Source organism: Mustela putorius, unplaced genomic scaffold (assembly GCF_011764305.1).
Source record: "Mustela putorius furo isolate JIRA1106 unplaced genomic scaffold, ASM1176430v1.1 tig00000580_pilon_pilon_pilon, whole genome shotgun sequence".
NCBI lineage: Eukaryota > Metazoa > Chordata > Mammalia > Carnivora > Mustelidae > Mustela > Mustela putorius.
In genome coordinates, this window is record NW_025421423.1 from 12,848,769 (window position 1) to 12,866,643 (window position 17,875).

General features: G+C 50.8%; 1 protein-coding gene across 6 annotated transcripts in view; it reads right to left on the reverse strand.

The window, feature by feature from the left end:
• Positions 1-429: 429 nt before the first annotated feature.
• Positions 430-17,875, reverse strand: part of EPB41L4B (erythrocyte membrane protein band 4.1 like 4B) — a 123,972-nt gene continuing 106,526 nt past the window's right edge. For 2 of the 6 annotated variants that reach the window (XM_045081672.1, XM_013053696.2), the window contains exons 21-26: positions 16,023-16,209; positions 13,968-14,045; positions 7,619-7,735; positions 5,152-5,220; positions 1,871-2,016; positions 430-623 (exon numbers count right to left, since the gene is read on the reverse strand). In XM_045081672.1, coding sequence (XP_044937607.1) covers positions 554-623; positions 1,871-2,016; positions 5,152-5,220; positions 7,619-7,735; positions 13,968-14,045; positions 16,023-16,209 — 667 coding nt within the window. In that variant the 3' untranslated portion in view covers positions 430-553. Of the gene's footprint in view, positions 624-1,870; positions 2,017-5,151; positions 5,221-6,658; positions 7,119-7,618; positions 7,736-13,967; positions 14,046-16,022; positions 16,210-17,875 lie in introns of those variants that run through there. The other 4 variants (XM_045081671.1, XM_045081673.1, XM_045081674.1 and 1 more) reach the window with 4 other exon arrangements.

Here is a 17,875-nt window from a genome sequence, read left to right on the forward strand (position 1 = left end):
GTACTTCAATCCTGGTGATTGCAGCTTTCTTGTTTTAGTTCATCGGTTCGTGTCGGAATAAAAATGAACATTAAGGACTTTATAAGATCTGTATAATTACCAGTGTAAATGAAAAAACCAGCAGTAAAGAATTATTCTCTCATTAAAAATGACTCTTTAACAAACAGTCAAAGCTTGGTGCAAGTTTCAATCATACAAAATCATGGTTGAGACTGATAGCAAAGGATTCTATGCCACATTGACTCCTGTGCTTATTAATATAGACACACAGGTAGTCCTCAGAGGGAATCCCATCTCCCCATCTTTCTTCTCCTAGGCTTCCCAAATCCTGTCCCAACTATATTGAGTAGCAGAAAAACTCTAATACTCAGGAGAAAGAAAATAACTTCTCCCATAAAAGTCAAGCCAGAAGTTGGCTTCAACCAACCACAGTCTGAGACCTGGGCGAACAGAGCACACATCTGTGTGCTGTGCTGAAGTGAGCACACAAAGCCCGAAGAAAGAAAACGGACAGAAGGCACCATGCCATCCTCCAGGCCACAAGGGGAGAATTTCACAGTTCGGTCATCAACAGTCTTTTCATCATTTTCTCTCTCTCCAGTTCCTGCCGGAGCGTCTCTGCACTGAAGAAGAGTAGGTGACAAAATAATGAGATTCCACTAAACAGTGACAAGAACAGTGTCATCTCCCCCATCTTCTTTCTTGACCTTGGCTTTTGACTTTCCCTCTCAGGCTCCTTAAGGACCCCCGATATTTGCAAGCATATTAATGACCTGAAATTGTCTGACTTCCTACTGGGTTCCCCCACCAGATTGAGAGTTCCTCAGGGCACTGCTCTCCAGTGGACTGACCGTATATGTCATTCATCTCTGAACCCCAGAGCCAAGCCTAGGACCTGGTACACAGCAGCCTCAGTAAAGGTCTTCTGAATGAGCGGGAAGATGTCCAAAGGTTAGATGTCTTTCAATCATACTTCAAATCGGATTCAAATGCACTTTCTCCCAGAGTCCTCTCTCCCCCATATTTTAATAAGCAAATTGCATGAAATAAAATTGGCTGCTTTGAGGGGTTGCCTCTGATTTCTTGACCCTCAGGCCCCATTGCTTGACTACGGGATCCGTCTCCACTGTTTACATGCACACACACACATACACACATGCGGGCGCACACACACGCAAAGTATACATCTACAGGACAAACAAAGTTTTTAAATAATCTCATACAGGGTAGACATCATTCTCTACGGTGACCAACAAGTACAATCTGGCCCCAAGCTCCAACTTCATGGGGCTCTTGTCCTGTCTCATCCTGCTCTGGCTACGCTGGCCAGAGCCTTAACCATTAACCATTCCTGGCACGCTCCGTCTCAGAGGTCTTAGCACTGGCCGTTCCCCTGATGAATATCCTCTTCCTGCAAACACCTGCAGCTTGCTCTCTCCCTGCCTGCAGGTCTCTGCTTACAAGCCACCTGAATGAGGTCATCCCAGCATGCCCAGTGCCCTTCTCAGTTTCATTTTCCTCTTTAGCTTGTTACCCCCTACCCTCCTTCTCTCTCTCTCTCCTCTCTCTCACACACACACATACACAAACACACACACACACACACATTCACATGCATTTATTTAATGTCTGTCTCCTCTCCCCCAACACTAAATTATAGACTGCATAAAGGTAGGATTTCTGTTTTATTTACTGTACATCCCGAGGGCCTAGAATATTCTCTAGCCTTTGTAGACACTTCTGTAAATATGTACAGAATAAATGAATGAAAGAATAAATAAACAGATGTCACAGACCCAGCGAAACTAGAGCTTGTGCGTGCTTTCCCTATCACCGGAGCTCCCTGCGGGTACCTGCTGACCTCACTCACCTGGCTGCCAGAGAAACGGGCTTCCGGGTGGTATAGATGGTCTGCACTGTGGAGATGGTCTCTGTCAAAGGCCTCAGGGTCACTGCCGGAATCAGTGGGGAAGACTGGCCAGGACAGCACGGTAATTTACTGTCTCTAAAGTCCGCCTGGAGAGGAAACAGAAAAGAAGAAATCAATCTCAATTTGGGTTCCATTTTCACACTGTCAGTGACTCCCTATGCCTTACCATACAGTTCCTGTTTTTTTTTTTTTAACATAGCTAAATTACCACTTATTAAATGATTTTATTTTGTGCCAGACACTGTGCTAAGCACTTTACATATATTACCTCTTGACAATCCTTAAGGCAGAGGTCATATTTCATCACATTTGACACCATCCATTGTAAGATCCACCGCTTTTGCATGAGCCACAGAGAAAGAAAAATGTGGCCATTCAAACTTTGTCACACCTACTCATGTAATGAATGTTCTGATTTCAGAGATTTATTTGCTTTTTTAAATTTATTTGACAGAGAGAGTGCCCAAGTAGGCAGAGTGGTAGGCAGAGGGAGAGAGAGAAACAGGCTCCCCGCTGAGCAGGAAGCCCAGTGCAGGGCTGGATCCCAGGATCCTGGGATCATGACCTGAGCCGAAGGCAGATGCTTAACCGGTTTCAGAGATTTAAAAAGTGGAAAAAAAAATGGGTATCGTAGAGCTGATTTTATGAAAAAGAAAAGTAAGGCCCAGAGAGGTTAATTAATTTTGTCAAGGTCACACAGTAAGTATTAAGAAGCAGCACTGAGGACCAGGATCAGCTGACCCCATAACTGGTGTTTTTCACTACTATCCCAGTGCTTCCCAAAGTATGGTCCCCAGCCTGCCAGCAACCGTATTATCTCGAAACTTGGTAAAACTGCTGCCCTCAAGCCACTCTTGCCCACTTCTTAAAAGTCTTAGTGTGGTTTCTGACATTGGCTTCCTGCTCCATCTTGGCCCCCAGCTTTTCAGGAAGGGCTTCCCTGGGTGTCTCACAGCACTGCCAGAGCTGGGCAGGAGGCCAGAGTGCCCGCAGTGGGCCAGCTGAGGGAAGCGGAGCAGGCGCTTCTGGCGGGGGGAGCTGTGCCCAGGGAAACCACAGGGGCAGGATGAGCGCAGTGGAATAGCACTTAACAGCCCCGCCCAGCGCCTGTGTCTCTGCCGTCTGGTTGTCCCAAGACAGGTGTTGGAAGCTGCTCATGACCTTAGAAATATATCATTCGAGGAACCTGCTTTTTGCCTCTGCTTAGACTGCTAGACTCCTTCCTAGCTCTGCTCAACCTCTGAAAACTACACCAGCCACTGCTCCCTCCTTCTCTGTCCAAGCCACTAAAACCGCCTCAGGCAGTGACCACCACCCAGCTCAGAGACTGCACTGTTGGTTACCCAGAGGAGCCCCCTCCCCAGCCCACCTCACACATCCTCCAGACCGGCCAGGAAGCCTCCGGAAGGAACCCTGGGGATCACTCGGTTCTAGGAATTACAAACTCTGACCCCCAAGAGGAGGAGGGTGATCCCAGACTCCCCACTTCTGCTCCCTGCAGCCGCTTGGACAGGGAGTTCTGCGGAAGCTTTCATTGAAAGGAAAGACTTGCCGCTGGAAAGAAGCCATCGGACTCGCTCATTTTGCAGATGAGGAAACTATAGCATTTAAAAGTTTAATATTCTGACATTCTGCAGAGCTTAAAGCAGCTGCCCCATACACAAAGGGAGGTGGGGACATGAAGTAGGTTGCCATGACTCCCTGCTGTCATTAATGACACCCCCCTGTCTCTCTGGCCCTTGAGAAACAGCCACCATCCTTGACCCTTCTGGGACATTCTGTGGTTGGCCAAGTTCTGCCAACTTCTTGTTCCCTTTTGATCCCTGCCTTCACCGGATACCAGGCAGTCCCTATTCCTATTTCCATTCAGATAAAAGGGGACTGGGGCCAGGAGCGGCGAAGCGACAGCTAAGATTACATCATCACCAAGATGGAGACCCGCCCCAAAAGGACTGCCGACAGGAACCTCAACAAAGACATGTACACACACTCTCATGACAGTGTGACTCACGACAGCCAGGACGTAGAGACAACGCCAATACCCACCAGTGAATGAACGGACCAACGGACTGGACTAGTAGCCCCCATAAAAAGAATGAAGCTCTGATCCCTCCTACCATGTACAAGAGCCTCAAACACATGATGTTCGGTGAGAGAAGCCAGGCACAAACGGACATAAAGTCTACGACCCCATTTATCCGAAATATCGACACTAGGGAAATCCACAGAGACAGAAGGCAGATTGGTGGGTGCCCAGGGCTGGAGGGGTGGGGAAGGGGAGTGATTACTGATGGGAACAAGGTTTCCTTTTGGGGTGATAAAAGTGTTTTGGAACCAGAGACCGTAGCTGGATAGCACCAAATGTACCAAAAGTCACTTTAGAATGATGCGTTTTATCTTACGTGATGCTCTCCTCCGTAAAATAAAGTCACAAAAAGGTAGAGACCCCCAAACCCCAAGTCCTTCCCAACCTCACAGAGTTCCTTCATAGGATTAAAAGAAGCTATCAGGGTGCCGGAGTGGCTCAGTCAGTTGAGTGTCTGACCTCTTGATGTCGACTTAGGTCATGATCTTAGGGTTCTGGGACGAGCCCTGTGTCAGGCTCCAGGCTCAGTGTGGAAGTGGGGAGTCTGCTTGAGATTCTCCCCCTCCCTCTGCCCCTCCCCCACCTCTCACTCTCTCAAAATAAATAAATCTTTTTTTAAAAGATCTTATTTATTTATTTGACAGAGACACAGTGAGAGAGGGAAAACCAGTAGGGGGAGTGGGAGAGGGAGAAGCAGGTTTCCCGCTGAGCAGGGAGCCTGATGTGGGGCTCGATCCCAGGACCCTGGGATCATGACCTGAGCTGAAGGCAGATGCTCAATGACTGAGCCACCCAGGCACCCAAACTTTTCTTTCTTTCCTTTTTTTTTTTTAGATTTTGTTTATTTGATAGAACACAAGCAGGGAGAGTGGGAAAGGGAGAAACAGACACCCTGCTGAGCAGGGAGCCCGACACAGGGCTCCATCCCAGGATGCTGGGATCGTGACTTGTGCCAAAGGCAGACACCCAACCAACTGAGCCACCCAGGCGCCCCGAAAATAAATGAATCTTTAAAAAAAAAAAAAAAAAAGAAAGAAGAAGCAGCTGCTGACATTGTCGTCTGGCATGCCACAGAAAAGCATGTCACATGGGAGCAACATCTTAAAACACAGACCTGTTTTCTGAATCTACTTACAGTGAACTGTGGCCCTGAATTGAAAACATCGGGAAATGGGGTCACTGGATCAGCCGGGAATGTTTTTATCTTCAAAAAAGAGAAAGATAAGAGGGTTACTTTCAGATTAGAAAACAGAGGTTTGAAATCTTTGGCACTTTTAACACCGAAGTGATAGGTTCAGGGGAAACACATGCAGAGCCCTCATTGTTTGCAGGGAAACGTATAGACAGTCCCTGCGGCCCCTTGGCCAGTGGTCGTGTCTGCGCCCAGGGACCCAGCAGTGAGGACAGGCTGCAGTCTCATGTTTGTAGGGCACGCCATGCTCACCCGGCCCGGAACTCCTTTTCCTGGAGGCTGTGTGGGCCTCCTAGGCATGCTGGGCCCTATGCATGGCCTGATCCATACAAGGCCACGATCAGGGTGTGTAGTGAGACAGGCCAGAGCTGCCTCGGTGGCTGCTGTTGGCTTCCCCATGGCTGGGGGGGGGCATGCCCTAGAGGCTGCTGACAGGTCACATCCTGGGACACGGTCTACGACGGTGGACGGAGTACCAGGAGGCGGCTTGCACTAATTAGGCCACAAACTGCTTCCTGTCTCTTCCCCTCAGTTGTTGGACTCCCTGTAAATCGTCGGCCACAGAGGAGAACCTTGGGCCAGGCTCTGTAAGCATGTAAGCATCCCGCCACCATGGCCTTGGGGACACAGGGCACTGTGATCAGACGGGCCCAGTGCTAGGGCGGCTGCTGCCCAGGGCTGGTCTGAAGGAGTGTGAGCGAATGACCTGATCAGCTAGTGGTGGAGGGCCGAAAGGAGACTTTGCTTCTGTTTCTTTCTCTTTGGTCAATTTGTCTTTGTCCCCATAGAGGCCTTGGGGAATGTGGAGTGTGCTTTTGTCTTTATAGCAGCCTAGAGGACTGCCAGCAGGCCCAGGAGCATAAGGACTCTGCTACTAGCTTTGCCTGCAGCCCCCAGGGCGCAGAAACGGCCCTCCCACCCGCTGGGGAATGCACTCTCGCCACCTGCCACCAGAGGGCGGCAGCCCGGACACTGAGGCCACAGCAGACCCTGGGTAGGGGGCAGTCTCTCCCAGGGACTTGTCTATGGACCCTGGAGTAGTTATCTGATGCTCTGGACTCACTCTAAACGGGGGTGGGGGGTGGGGGGGGGTGGTTGCGCTAAGGTAGGGGTGAGCGAGAGCATATCAGAACAGACCCAAATCTGGCTTTTCGGAATGGGTGGAGTAGTTCTCAACCAATCTGAGAAGGACAGTGTCTCTACAATGTGCACGGAGATTCCCAGCCCACGCCTGCTCCCCTTCCCCAAACTCTCTTTAAACATCTCTGAATCCCCAGAATGGGCCCCTGAATGCCGTGTGGCAGCTCAGACTGCTGCTGGCGGCTGCCTGCCACACAGTGGGAGGACCCAGGGGAAGCCTGTGGTGCCTTCTCCTCGCGGGGCCTAACAGTTCAGCGTGTGTGCCGAGACCAAGAGCAAAGTGAAAAGTCACAGTCAGACCACCATGAAGTAAAAGGGAAAAGCGGTTTATTACTGCTATTAAAGAAAGGTGAACATTGGCAGCTTCCATGAATTATCCTGTATTTTCTCTAAATAAGACAAAAATCTATCCCCAAAATTACACTCTGCGTTGCTCGGCGGTGGCAAAGCATGGTCAGTCTTCTGCTGCTGCCCCTGGGTGTAACCGCTTTTGAAAGGGAGCAAAGCTGAAGTCACAATCTTGTACCCAGCAGGGTCTAGCCTAAGAAAATAAAATACCCGCCACAAAAGCCATGTGTCCCCTTGAATAGTGACACGCGGGAAACCAAGCACGCATCCTGCTGGAAGAATGTGTCCATCAATGGGAGACCACGCACTGGATGGAAGGCAAACAGTCATATACAATGTGGTGATGAGAACAAGATAGAAACAATCCAACACTCAGCGAAGAGAGGAAAAACGAGAGACGATACGGACACTGTGATTTCGCTCTGTAAAGTTATAAATGAATACAAATAAGTATTAGAAGGAAACATGTAAAAATGAAAAAAAAAACATCGTGCTAGGTTGGGATTATGGGTGACGCCTTTCAGGCTGTTATGTAACACTCATCCTGTTATCTGGAAACGTAGCAGGAAGAGACAAGGGGAAAAAGTTTTTATTTTCCATAGAAACGCAACTAAGCTTTTTTTTTTTTTTTCTTTCTGGGAAAAGCATCTATGCTCATCAAAGCTTTAGGAAAACAAAACAAAACAAAACAAAGCAAAAACTCTTCCTGGTTCTTGAGAGCTGGAGACACAGGGCAGGACAGCAGCCGGTGTGTCCTCATTTGGCCAAACTGTGTATCCATCCTGGGGTCAGAGCACCTGTCAGTCAGGCCCTTCCAGAAGGTCGAGCGCTCACGCACACCAGCGGGGTGGCCGCCTGGTGGCTCCTGCCCGCCTCGCCTCGCCTCTCCTGGCCAGGCCCCTCTCCCTGCCAGGGTACCTACCAGCCTCGTTTTGATTGGAGGGTGCATGCAAACTCCAGTGGTCTCTTCCTTCATGGGGGGAGAGAGTGGAGGAGAACAGCGAGAGTGGGCACAGTGGGGGGCGCTGGCGGGCTCTGCCTGCTCACGAGGAGAGGAGAGAAGGGGAGGAGGCAGAGGAGAGAGGGGGAGGAGGCAGAGGAGAGAAGGGAGGGGGAGGAGAGAAAGATAGCACAGTGCAAGAAGGATCTGTCAACTCCAGACTGCGCTGGAGCCAGCCTCGCCCGCGCCTGCTTCCAGCCTCTGGCCAGCTGGCTTCGAGGCCCCCCTCCCCCCTCCTCTCCCACCTTCTCTCCTCCTCTCTGGCTCTCATCTGTCTTCTCCACTATCTGAGCAGAATAACCCATCGGAACCCCATTCCGGGGTTGGCAGGGCAGGGAGACTCCTGACCGACTGCGAGGGCCTGGCCGGGGGCTTCCTGAAGCATCGGCCAGGCCCCGCCAGAAAGACAGCCGTGATGAGTGAGTGACGCCGGCCGTGGGGGCCTTAGGAAGCCTTGAGCGTGCTGGCCTTGCACACCTGGTGGCCTCCTGCACTCTGCTAAATAAGGGACCGTCGGGGTGTACGGGCGAGCAGGTGTCCCACAGATCCAGGAAAGACGGATCTCAGCAGGCAGGAACACGGACTTGTGGATTTCATCTGCTGCGGCTTTTTGTTATCTGTGTTAGAGAACATACCGGCCCTGCCCCCCCCGTCCCCCCATCCCCCTGGCCCAGGCCATGACAACACGGGTTGTCGCCGAGGGACCCTGTTGCTTTAGCTGGAAGATATCAAGCATTGTGAGAAAATGGCTTGGGGTACTGGGTTCCCCACCCCAGTCTTACAGAGCGCCATGCACCAGAGGAGGGCCGGCAGCTCCGACTGCTGATGCTGAGCGGGAAGAGGGAAGGCTCTGGGGCTAGGGGAGGGGCCGCCGACAGGGTTGGTGTGGGTTGCCAGGAGGGACCATTCACTCCAGAGAGTAAATACATGCCTCTTTTTGAGTTCAAGAGAGCTTCCTTAGGTAGTTGGTAACATCCTGCCATAATGAAGGAAGCAGAGCCCCTGGGGAAGTTTCACGACAACATGATCCAGAACACTGCGGGCACTTTCCTGTCTCGCGACCGATCTGACGCCGATCTCCTTACAATTGCGCGGTCCTGGACCAGTCCCAAAGGGGTTTTACAACCGGAATCTCCAACATTCTTGGTGACCGCCTTGCTTTACTACTCAGATTTGGAGATGCTGAGAAATGGCATCTGCAAAGCCTAAATCTGCAGCCATCCTTCAGAAACAGGGGCGTCCGCATCAACCACCCGCCGTCAAGTTTCAGCACACGGCTGAGGCTCCCTCCACTGCTCTCTCCTGTCCTCAGGCTGAACCCTGCCCTCTGGGAGGTGGCACTGGACACCTGACTGAAGCGGGCTCCAGCCTGTCCCCCCGGCCCTTGCTTTTCAACACTCCCCCGGCCAGAACCAATCGCACCAGGGACCCCAGGCCACGGGGCCTTAGCCTCTGCAGATAAGCGGGCACTCCCGTGGGCTTTTTGAAGAAAATAAAAGCTGGCATAGATGACCAGCAAACACGGACATACAGCCTAGATACCAGATTGTGTACCAGCCGCTAGTGTCTTAGCTGAAGGTTATGATGAATGACTTCAGGCTTTGTCTAGCATTGGACTTTTATGGTAAAGAAATGTCGATCCATCCCACAAGCATGTACGACTCTTCTAAATATGCATCTGTTAGTAAATGAACAGGAAATAAGAGAACACGTGTAATAGGATACTATTTTGAAATACCGTTTTTTTTTTTTTTTCTCCCGGCATTTCCTCTCCTCCTTGGCTTTTTTCCACATTCAGGCAGCTAGGTTCTTCTAAACTACTTGGCTTTTGAGGTTTAAAATCTGACTCCTTGGGGAACAGAAAGATTTTTGGCATAGACAAATGAAGATGGAAATGTGAAAGGCTTCTTCATCATCCAGACAAGAAAAGAGGTTGCCAGTGTGAGGGCTGGAGAGAAAAGTCAGAGGGAAAGTGAGGAGGGGTAGACATTAGGAAGTGCTGAGCAGAGAGGCGCCAGCGGATCGACATTCTCCTTCCAGCCGGTCAGGCTTCCACCCGCCCAAAAGGGGCATGAGGGAAGCAGGCAGTGCCCCAGATGTATCAGCAAAGAGATGACATCACAGACTAAAGAGACTGCCTTCCATCTTCCTGTGCCCTGGGGAAGACGGATGAATCCCCAGGAAAGTGGAAGAGGCACCCCGATTTCACTGGGGATCAAGCTTCAGCCCTCCTGAGAGAATGAGGTTCAAAAATAAAAACCAAGTTATTGAGCTAGACAGAAAACCAGTTCTTCTGACACTCGAGCCAGAGACTGTTTTTTTGTCCTACACAACCTTCGACTGGCCAGGCCAGTCTCCTTCCTGGCACATGAACTCTAGACTAACAGTCCCCAGCCCAGAACAGACATGGGGTCCTACGTGCCTCTGCTCTGCTGCTGGCTGAGTGGTTCATGCAGTCTGGGGATTGGGGAAGGACACGCCCTAAAGACAAGGCATCAGGAACACAGAAGGCATAGGTGTTTGTGGTGCATGTCACCTGGGGAGGGAAGCTGGCAGGACAGACCTGGAGGACAGACTTGATTGATGTGTCAATGTCCCCTCCTTCCATTCTGTTAACACCAACACCCCATGCATGAGCGCAGACTCACCTTCCAAAAGAGAATACCAAAAGGACAGTGGGTGCTCTTGTCCCTCCCTCACTTGCCCTATCGCTTCCCCTTATCCCCTCTTTCTGTCCCGCCTCTTCCATCTTGGCAAGAATCTCCAGTCTGGTGGGCAGGTCCTCGATGTGGCTCCTGGGACGGGCAAGCCACAAGTTGCACAGGTTGTAGAGCTCCTACAGCTAGGCTGAGCTACATAGTAAAAGAGCTGGGGATGGGAGAAGAAAAGATATGGAAAAAGGAGGAAAAAGTGGTGTAAGAGTGACCCTGGAAAGAATGTTTTTTTTTGGAGAGTTTGAGGATGAAAATCCTTGGAGTCATGCAGGGTGCAAGAAAATTAAGAAGGAAGCAAAATAGGACCTGAGAAGTGTTACCAAGGAGGTGCTAATTTAATCTTGAATGCTTTTTGAGAGCTGTCAGTTAAAGACGGAAATGTTATTATTCTCATTTGTTTGGACTGCGCTTCTTCAAAAACCACCCTATGCAGAGAAGGGATCATCTGAGTGGGAGTCATAAGGGTTAAACTAGTGTTACTGCTTTGGCGGGACATTGTTGAATGAAGGTAGGAGAATCTGGTCCCAACCCTCTCTCTGCTGTCCTTCTAGCTCTGGCCCAAGGAACCAGTGGTCCTGTGGCTGTAGGAGTCTCATTGAGCCCCAGACCCTAAATCCAGTCTCTCTTCCACTGTCCTCTGGGGCAGAGACACCGCCCCCCTCCCCAACAAGAAGAGAGAGGACTGTTGCCTGTATTTCCAGGATGCTGGGCAGAGCAGATGGAGGAGACGGAGGGAAGAGGACCAAATAAGAGAAGCAGACTGCTGGAGCCCCCCTTCCTCTTGAGGACACTTCAGCTTCAGTGAAGACGGGATTCTGGAGTGAAGGAGGGTCAAAGCCAGTGATGTCAAGGAAAGTCCCAAATGGAGCAGGCTCTCATCAAAGTATGAGCCCTCCAGCATACCTTCTGTATGAACGTGTGCCGTGAACATGCACTCACACCTCAAATCCACACAAGCAAGACTAAGGATGTTCCATCCTGAAAACACGTGTTCGCTGCAGACTTGAGCTGTGAAGTAGACAGCTGTGTCCCGGTGCGGTATAAGGACCTCAGCTGGCCCATGCCCGGGCAGTGCAGCAGCCTGGGCCCTGTTTCAGAGCTCAGTGAGAGCAGCCCAGAGATGAAAGGGCGGTATCCTCAGAGAGGGAATGAGCTCCCTGTGGCCAGAGGTGTACAAGCGGAGGCCAGACCGTCATTTGGTAGGCACTGGGGACCTCTGGGTCCCTGGCAGATGTGGCTTCCTTTCTAATCTCAGACACTTACTTTCAAAGAAAAGATAAAGATAGGACCATTAAATCTACCAGCTGAGCCGGCAACATGGTGGTTTTTAAGGGAATCCCATCATTCTTGTCAGAGCCATGAAATATTTTTTGGCAAACTAACCCAAGTTTTTCAGATCTGCCAGAATCTTTAATAAACACTCAGTATTTTGCTCATGCTGTACCCTCTGCATCAAATGCTTTAGTCCACTTCCTCCATCTGGCAAACTCTTACTCATACTTCAAAACCCTAGTGCTATGAAGCCTTCTCTTTCTCAGGGGCCCCAGACAGGTTTAGGCACTGGGTCCCACAACAGTAGCAGTTTCTATAGACTCTCAAATGGCATTAATTTCGGTATGCTTCAGCAGTCTGGAAGTTTCTCAAGAGCCTAACTCAGGAGAGATCTTCCCCCACTGTCTTCTATTCCTGCCCAGCAGGTTTTCTTCATGTGAGCCTTACAACTTAGCTTTCTCCCCCTTCTGCCTTCATGGGCCCTCAGGTTGGTTCTCAGGTCCCTTTGGGGTTTGCTGCCCTCCAGCTAGACTGATGTCCTCTGATTGGGGCCCTAGCTTCCAGCCCCCACATGTGGCCCTCCTAGGGAATAAGGCCCCAGCTGGGATACTTAGTTGGGATACCGATGTAGCAACAGGCCCAGGCTGCTTAACTTGCTATCCTGTCCTCCACACCCCTTGTTCTGCTTTCTCAGTCTGAGTGCTTTAAACACAGCCCTCTTTCTAGACCTTGCTTTTCTTCAAAGCAGCAAATTTCTGAAATCCAGATGCCAGATTCAACCCAATTTGATGATGGAAAGGACACCAGAGAAGGAACTAGAACACATGGGCTTGGAACAGCTCTGTCCCTATGTGATTACCCCACTCTGGGACTCAGTTTCCTCATCTGTGCAAAAGGATGGCGAGGGGATAAAGAAAGGCCCTGCTTCTGGCTTGCCCTCTCTTGGCAGCCTGTCTAACAAGAAGGCCATCAAGAACTTGGCTGCATTTTCTCCAGCAGGGGAGGGAACAGCCCCGCAGGTTCCCGGAGCAGGCTGTCTCACCCACTGTCAGGTCTCAGCTGTTTATCCAAACGTGCTGACCTAAAGCTCTCAGACCGTACCACGTCTCCAGATGAGAAATACAAATCACAAATGATCGCCATGTACCAGCTGAAGCAGGGACAATGACCAGTCCTAAAGGCTAGATAGAGTTTTATCTCATTCGTGTCCCCACGCCCTGCCCCTTGAAAGCCTTCCAGAGACCCTTCTTATCCACTTCCTGCTCCTCCGGTGAGCCCGTCCTGAATGACTCCCACTTGGGGCTTCTCCCCAGCACCTTCTATGCGACTGTCCTGCCAAGCCTGTCCTTTATCAACCCGGCTCCCCTCCAGCCTCTAGCTGCCCTGCCCGCTCCCGGAGCCTCACTCGAGGCCAGGCGTGCACTAAGCTCTCAGGAGGGAGTTTTTGACCTGGTGCACATTTTGACTCACACTCTACACTCATGGGCCATGGTTTACGCTCAAGTACACTTGGGTATCTGGCCGAGCCCAGCCAAAGGCACATGCAAGTCTGCCTGCGTCATCTACTACTGTTCATAATATCTCACACACGTTTAGGGTGCTTCTACATTCTTCAAGGGCTCTGTCTCATGGGATCATTAGAATACTCTGAGGCAGACATGGCAAATGATGCATCTTTGATCCCACGACAAGGTTCCTGAGAAGGGTGTGCAGAGAGTGGAGCCAGGTCTGGCTTGCACAATTCCCGGGGCAGTGCTCTCTCCCCTAAAAGGGTTTCCCACCTGCAGGAGTCCCGCGAGGACCACCACCATCCCTAAGGGGAGACCTAGAGGCAGGGGATGGAGAATGGCAGGGAGGCATGAGGGGCCTGGAAAGCTGGGCTGAGGCCTTGAGCCAGTGCTTCAGACCAGAGCACTTTGCTGGAAGCGGCAGCAGAAGATGCCCCATGGGTGGGTGGGTGGGGGCATGCGGGGAGCAGCCCAGGAAGCCGAGAAGCCAAGACCAAGGAGCCCTACACGCTTGGGAAGCAGCAGACAGGCGGGGTGGGACCCCTGCAACCGCCCTCAGGGGGGAAGGGGGCACTGCCTCCCTGGAGGGCTCTGGGAGGTAAAGGGACCCATGTGCCTGAACCCCCAAAGAAGGCTGATCCCTGAGCCTCCAGGCCGTGAGCAGGACAAGAGGAAGAGCCTTCCCAACAGCGATGCCCACCTCTGTCCATCCGTCCCACCGCCAAGATGTTTCTAGGGTCTGTGGCTTTTCTGGTTTTAGCAAAATGGGAAGTTTACCAGAGGAGTAGCTTCCGTGAAGTCCATCAGGAGATCGCCTGGCTCCAAGGTAAAGGCACCTCCTCGGTCAGAGGGACTCTGGGAAGGCAGACGGAAATACTCCTGGTTAGTGCCAGCTCCGGGCGGACCAGGGACTGTCACTGGAAGTCACAGACTTTCCTCCCTCCCCTCGCCCTCCCTTCTATCATGGAGCCCATGACTGTGCCAGTCCCCCACATGAGTCACTAGCCCCACAGTGGGCATATTCGAGAAGTCAAACCCCAAATGTCTTCTGAAACTTTAATGGGCAGAAAGAGTGTGTAGGTTAGAGAACTACCTTTTGAAAAGGTGCAAACAACTTCTTTTAAGTGCTTTGAGTGCTCTCTGGTCTTTTGGGGGGCGGGAGGAATTGCTTCAAAGAGTCCTTTGACTATACTGAGAGCAAAGCCCCCTTCGTGGATCAAGAGGATCAAGGCCTCAAGGGGCTAAACTCAGGAGCGGAGGGGGCGCCTGGCTCTCTCAGCCGGTCGAGCATGCGGTCCTTGATCTCCAGGTCAGGAGTTCAAGCCCTATGTGTGGCACAGAGTTTACTTTAAAAACATTTTTTTTTTTTTTTGGTCATCTGCGTAATAATGAGGAAGCTCTTCATGGTGGGAGGGAGGTATCTCTGAAACCATGTTCAGCTTTGGGGAAAACATTTTTTTTCCCACTTGCTCTGGGTTCTCAGCGGCATGGAAGGCCTAGAGGTCCTTTATGGGGGAAAAAAAAAATAAGCTCCATCATCAGCTTGTCACCAGCAGGGCCCCAAGGAGAGAGATGGCCAGGAGAGGGAGCCCTGTGGCCTCTGGTAGGATGCCACCCACATCCCCACTGAATTCTCCTCTGTTTCATACATTTTGGCGGGGGCGGAGGGGGGTGGTTTTAACCGTGGCAAAGAACAGGTGATAGGAACCTGTGTCCACACTTGTAACAAAGCAGTATGAGGGACTCTGCACAGGACAGGGGAACCTGGCTCAAGTCACCAGATGGTGATTGACAGGAAAGCACGGAGCCTTAGTCTGGGCCAGTCAGTGGCTGAGGGGTCTCTGGCTTGAGCAGGATCTCCTGTTGAGAACCACAAAGGGGTTCCCAAAGATCCTGGGAAGGCAGCTGGCATATGCCTGGCTACGGTCAAGCAGGATGTGGCCTGGCCCACCGTCACCTAGAGGCTCCCAAGAATCATGACCTTATTGCTCCACCGGACAGGGTGCTGGCCCACAGGCTGGGCAGGGAAGCGGACTTTATTCCCATTTGCAGGTGAAGGAAGCAGGCTTGGAGAAACAAAGCCTGTGGAGTAACTGTTCAAGCGGCCGTAAGACATGTAGAAGGAGCAGCTGGGAACAGAGTCTGGGGTCTGGGCTTGCCTTCGGGACCCCCACCCCCACACACACCCTTTCCTCAGTGGTGTCCACACACCAGGGAGCCTTTGACTTGACATCTACTAGTAGAGCAATAGGTCTGACTGCATCTGGACCACTCACTGTATAGAATGACCACAGCTTAGTGTCACTCAGAAAAAAACCAAGAGAAATGTCTTGAGTAAGGCCCTTATCCTAGCCCATTCACATAGCTAGCAACATCCGGAAATTGTAAACTGACAAAATAATATTTTCCACTTTCAAGCTATACCTGTGGGCCATCCAACATAAGGAATGGGATGGGGACACATCTACGTTTTTACTCTTCCAAGATTTCCATTACTGGGTGGGGGAGGAACAACGTGTCTTGTTTTCTGTATTTATGTGCACTATAGATTAAGTAGGGATGATATTCTAAAACCGAATTGCCCTCAAACATCTCTTCCATTTCTCTTAAAGTACACTGCACTGCACAAGATCTTTATTATACCAATTGCATCTCATAAACAGGTCATCTTTCAGGAAGAGTTACATAAAAACCCAGCCCCGGGGGCTGTTTCCCCTGCTTTACAAGTGCACAGATGATTGAGCCAAGTTTAAATGCACGCGGGATGCCATGTGCTCAATTTATACTGAATTCCTAGCAAGCGCAGCTACTCCTCGGGGCCCTCGCCCATACCTTGGCCCCTGGGGACAGCTGGCCCTTGCTTTCTGAATTCTGAGGTGAGCTGAGTTTGTGGCCCTTGGGGGACACCAGTGGCACGGAGACTTGTGTGGTGGCCGCGGTGGTGTTTGTGGCTGTGGCGGTGGGCGCTCCTACTGCCTCGGCCAGGTCAGGAGGGAGGTCGTCTTCATCACTGTGGTTACTAAAAGCACATGAAGCTCTGCTCATTACAACAATAAACAGGCTGTGGGGAGTGGAGGGAGGGCCGGGAGGGGGATGGGGGAGCTCCCCAAACAGATGTCTGCCAGATGTCCAGCTTCCAGGATCCAAAACTGTGACATTTTTGCCAAAGCCAATTTGAGCTGGATGTTCTGTCATTTATTTGCCAAGGGATTTAAATTTTTTTTTCTTTATTATGGAAAGATATACATATATACATATACATGTATCGTTTTATCCATTGGTCAGTGTATAATTCAGTGACATTAAAGATGCATTCAGGACACCCAAAACATTTTCATCACCCCTGACAGCAACTTTGTATCCACTGAACAGTAACTCCCAATGCCCTCTCCCTGCAGCTCCTGGTAACAGCTGTGTTGCTTTCTGTCTGGATGAATCTGACTATTCTAAGTATCTCACAGAAGTGGAATCATACTATATATGTCCTGTATCTGGTTTATCTCACTTACCATAATGTTTCCAAGGTCCGTCCCCGTGGTAGCATATGTCAAAATTTCATTTCTTTTTAATGCTGGATAATATTCCTTGCATTGATAGACCATATTTTCTTTATCTATGTACCCCCTGATGTACTAATGTGTTTGAGACCCTGCTTTCAACGCTTTTGGATTGGGATTCCACTGGAAGTGGGATTGCTGGGTCATATGGTAGTCCCGTGCTTAATTTTATGAGGAGCCACCAAACCAAGGGAGTGGGGCCTCTCTTACGAGGGTGAATACAAGCCATTTGAGAACCGAATGCCTTGGGTAAAAAGCACAATGGCACCTTCCGTGGCCTAACAGCTACTGTCCCATTGGTGTGATAAACTAGTTAGAGGGGAGGAGCTGAGCACATGTGTTTGGGGTCTCATAGCTCTGGTCTTAGAACCTCTCTGGCAGAACAGGATGATGCAGGCAGAAAAGTACATGAGACAGGAAGTCGCCATGATGGAGGAGGAGTCCAGGCTGACATTCTGGGTTTGTTTCCAGGGCTTGCATGTATGGGAAAGGTTTGGCCTCCCACAAAGTATGTCAAGGCAGGAAGACCTTTTAATCTGGTCCCAAGTGGTCCAGGACAGAACAACGCCATCAATTACCCGCTCTGAGTATGAATACTATCTTCTCAAACTTGCAGAAATTAAGACAAGTCCCCGACCCCCTGACGCCAACCGGACTGCTGCCTGTGCAGCACGGGGCTAACTAACCCTGCAGGCCTGGGGGCTATAACTCGGCACGTGCCACAGGAACCGCAGGCCACTGATGAGCTTCTGGGAGAACCTCGGGGCCCTGGGGATAACCTGCCTAATAAGGGTGTCCCTGCATACCTGACCTTGGGCCATGCCACACAGTGGGTGCTAGCAATATGACTTACAGTGAAGACCTACTCTTGTATCCTAGAGCTTAGGGCCACACTATAACAGTTTGACCTTGGGCTCAGGGATGGTTATTGGAGACCCCCAGTAATAACCCTGGGCGCCAAGGCTCGGGTGAGTTCCCCTGCTTGGGAGTGAGACACTGCCCACGTGACTCCTCTAGGACAAGAGAAGCAGAAGCTCATGCCCAGTCTTCTTCAACTCCACTCTATGTGCCTTTTCCTTTGCTGATTTTAGTCTGGATCCTTCCACTGGAATATGCTATAACCATGAA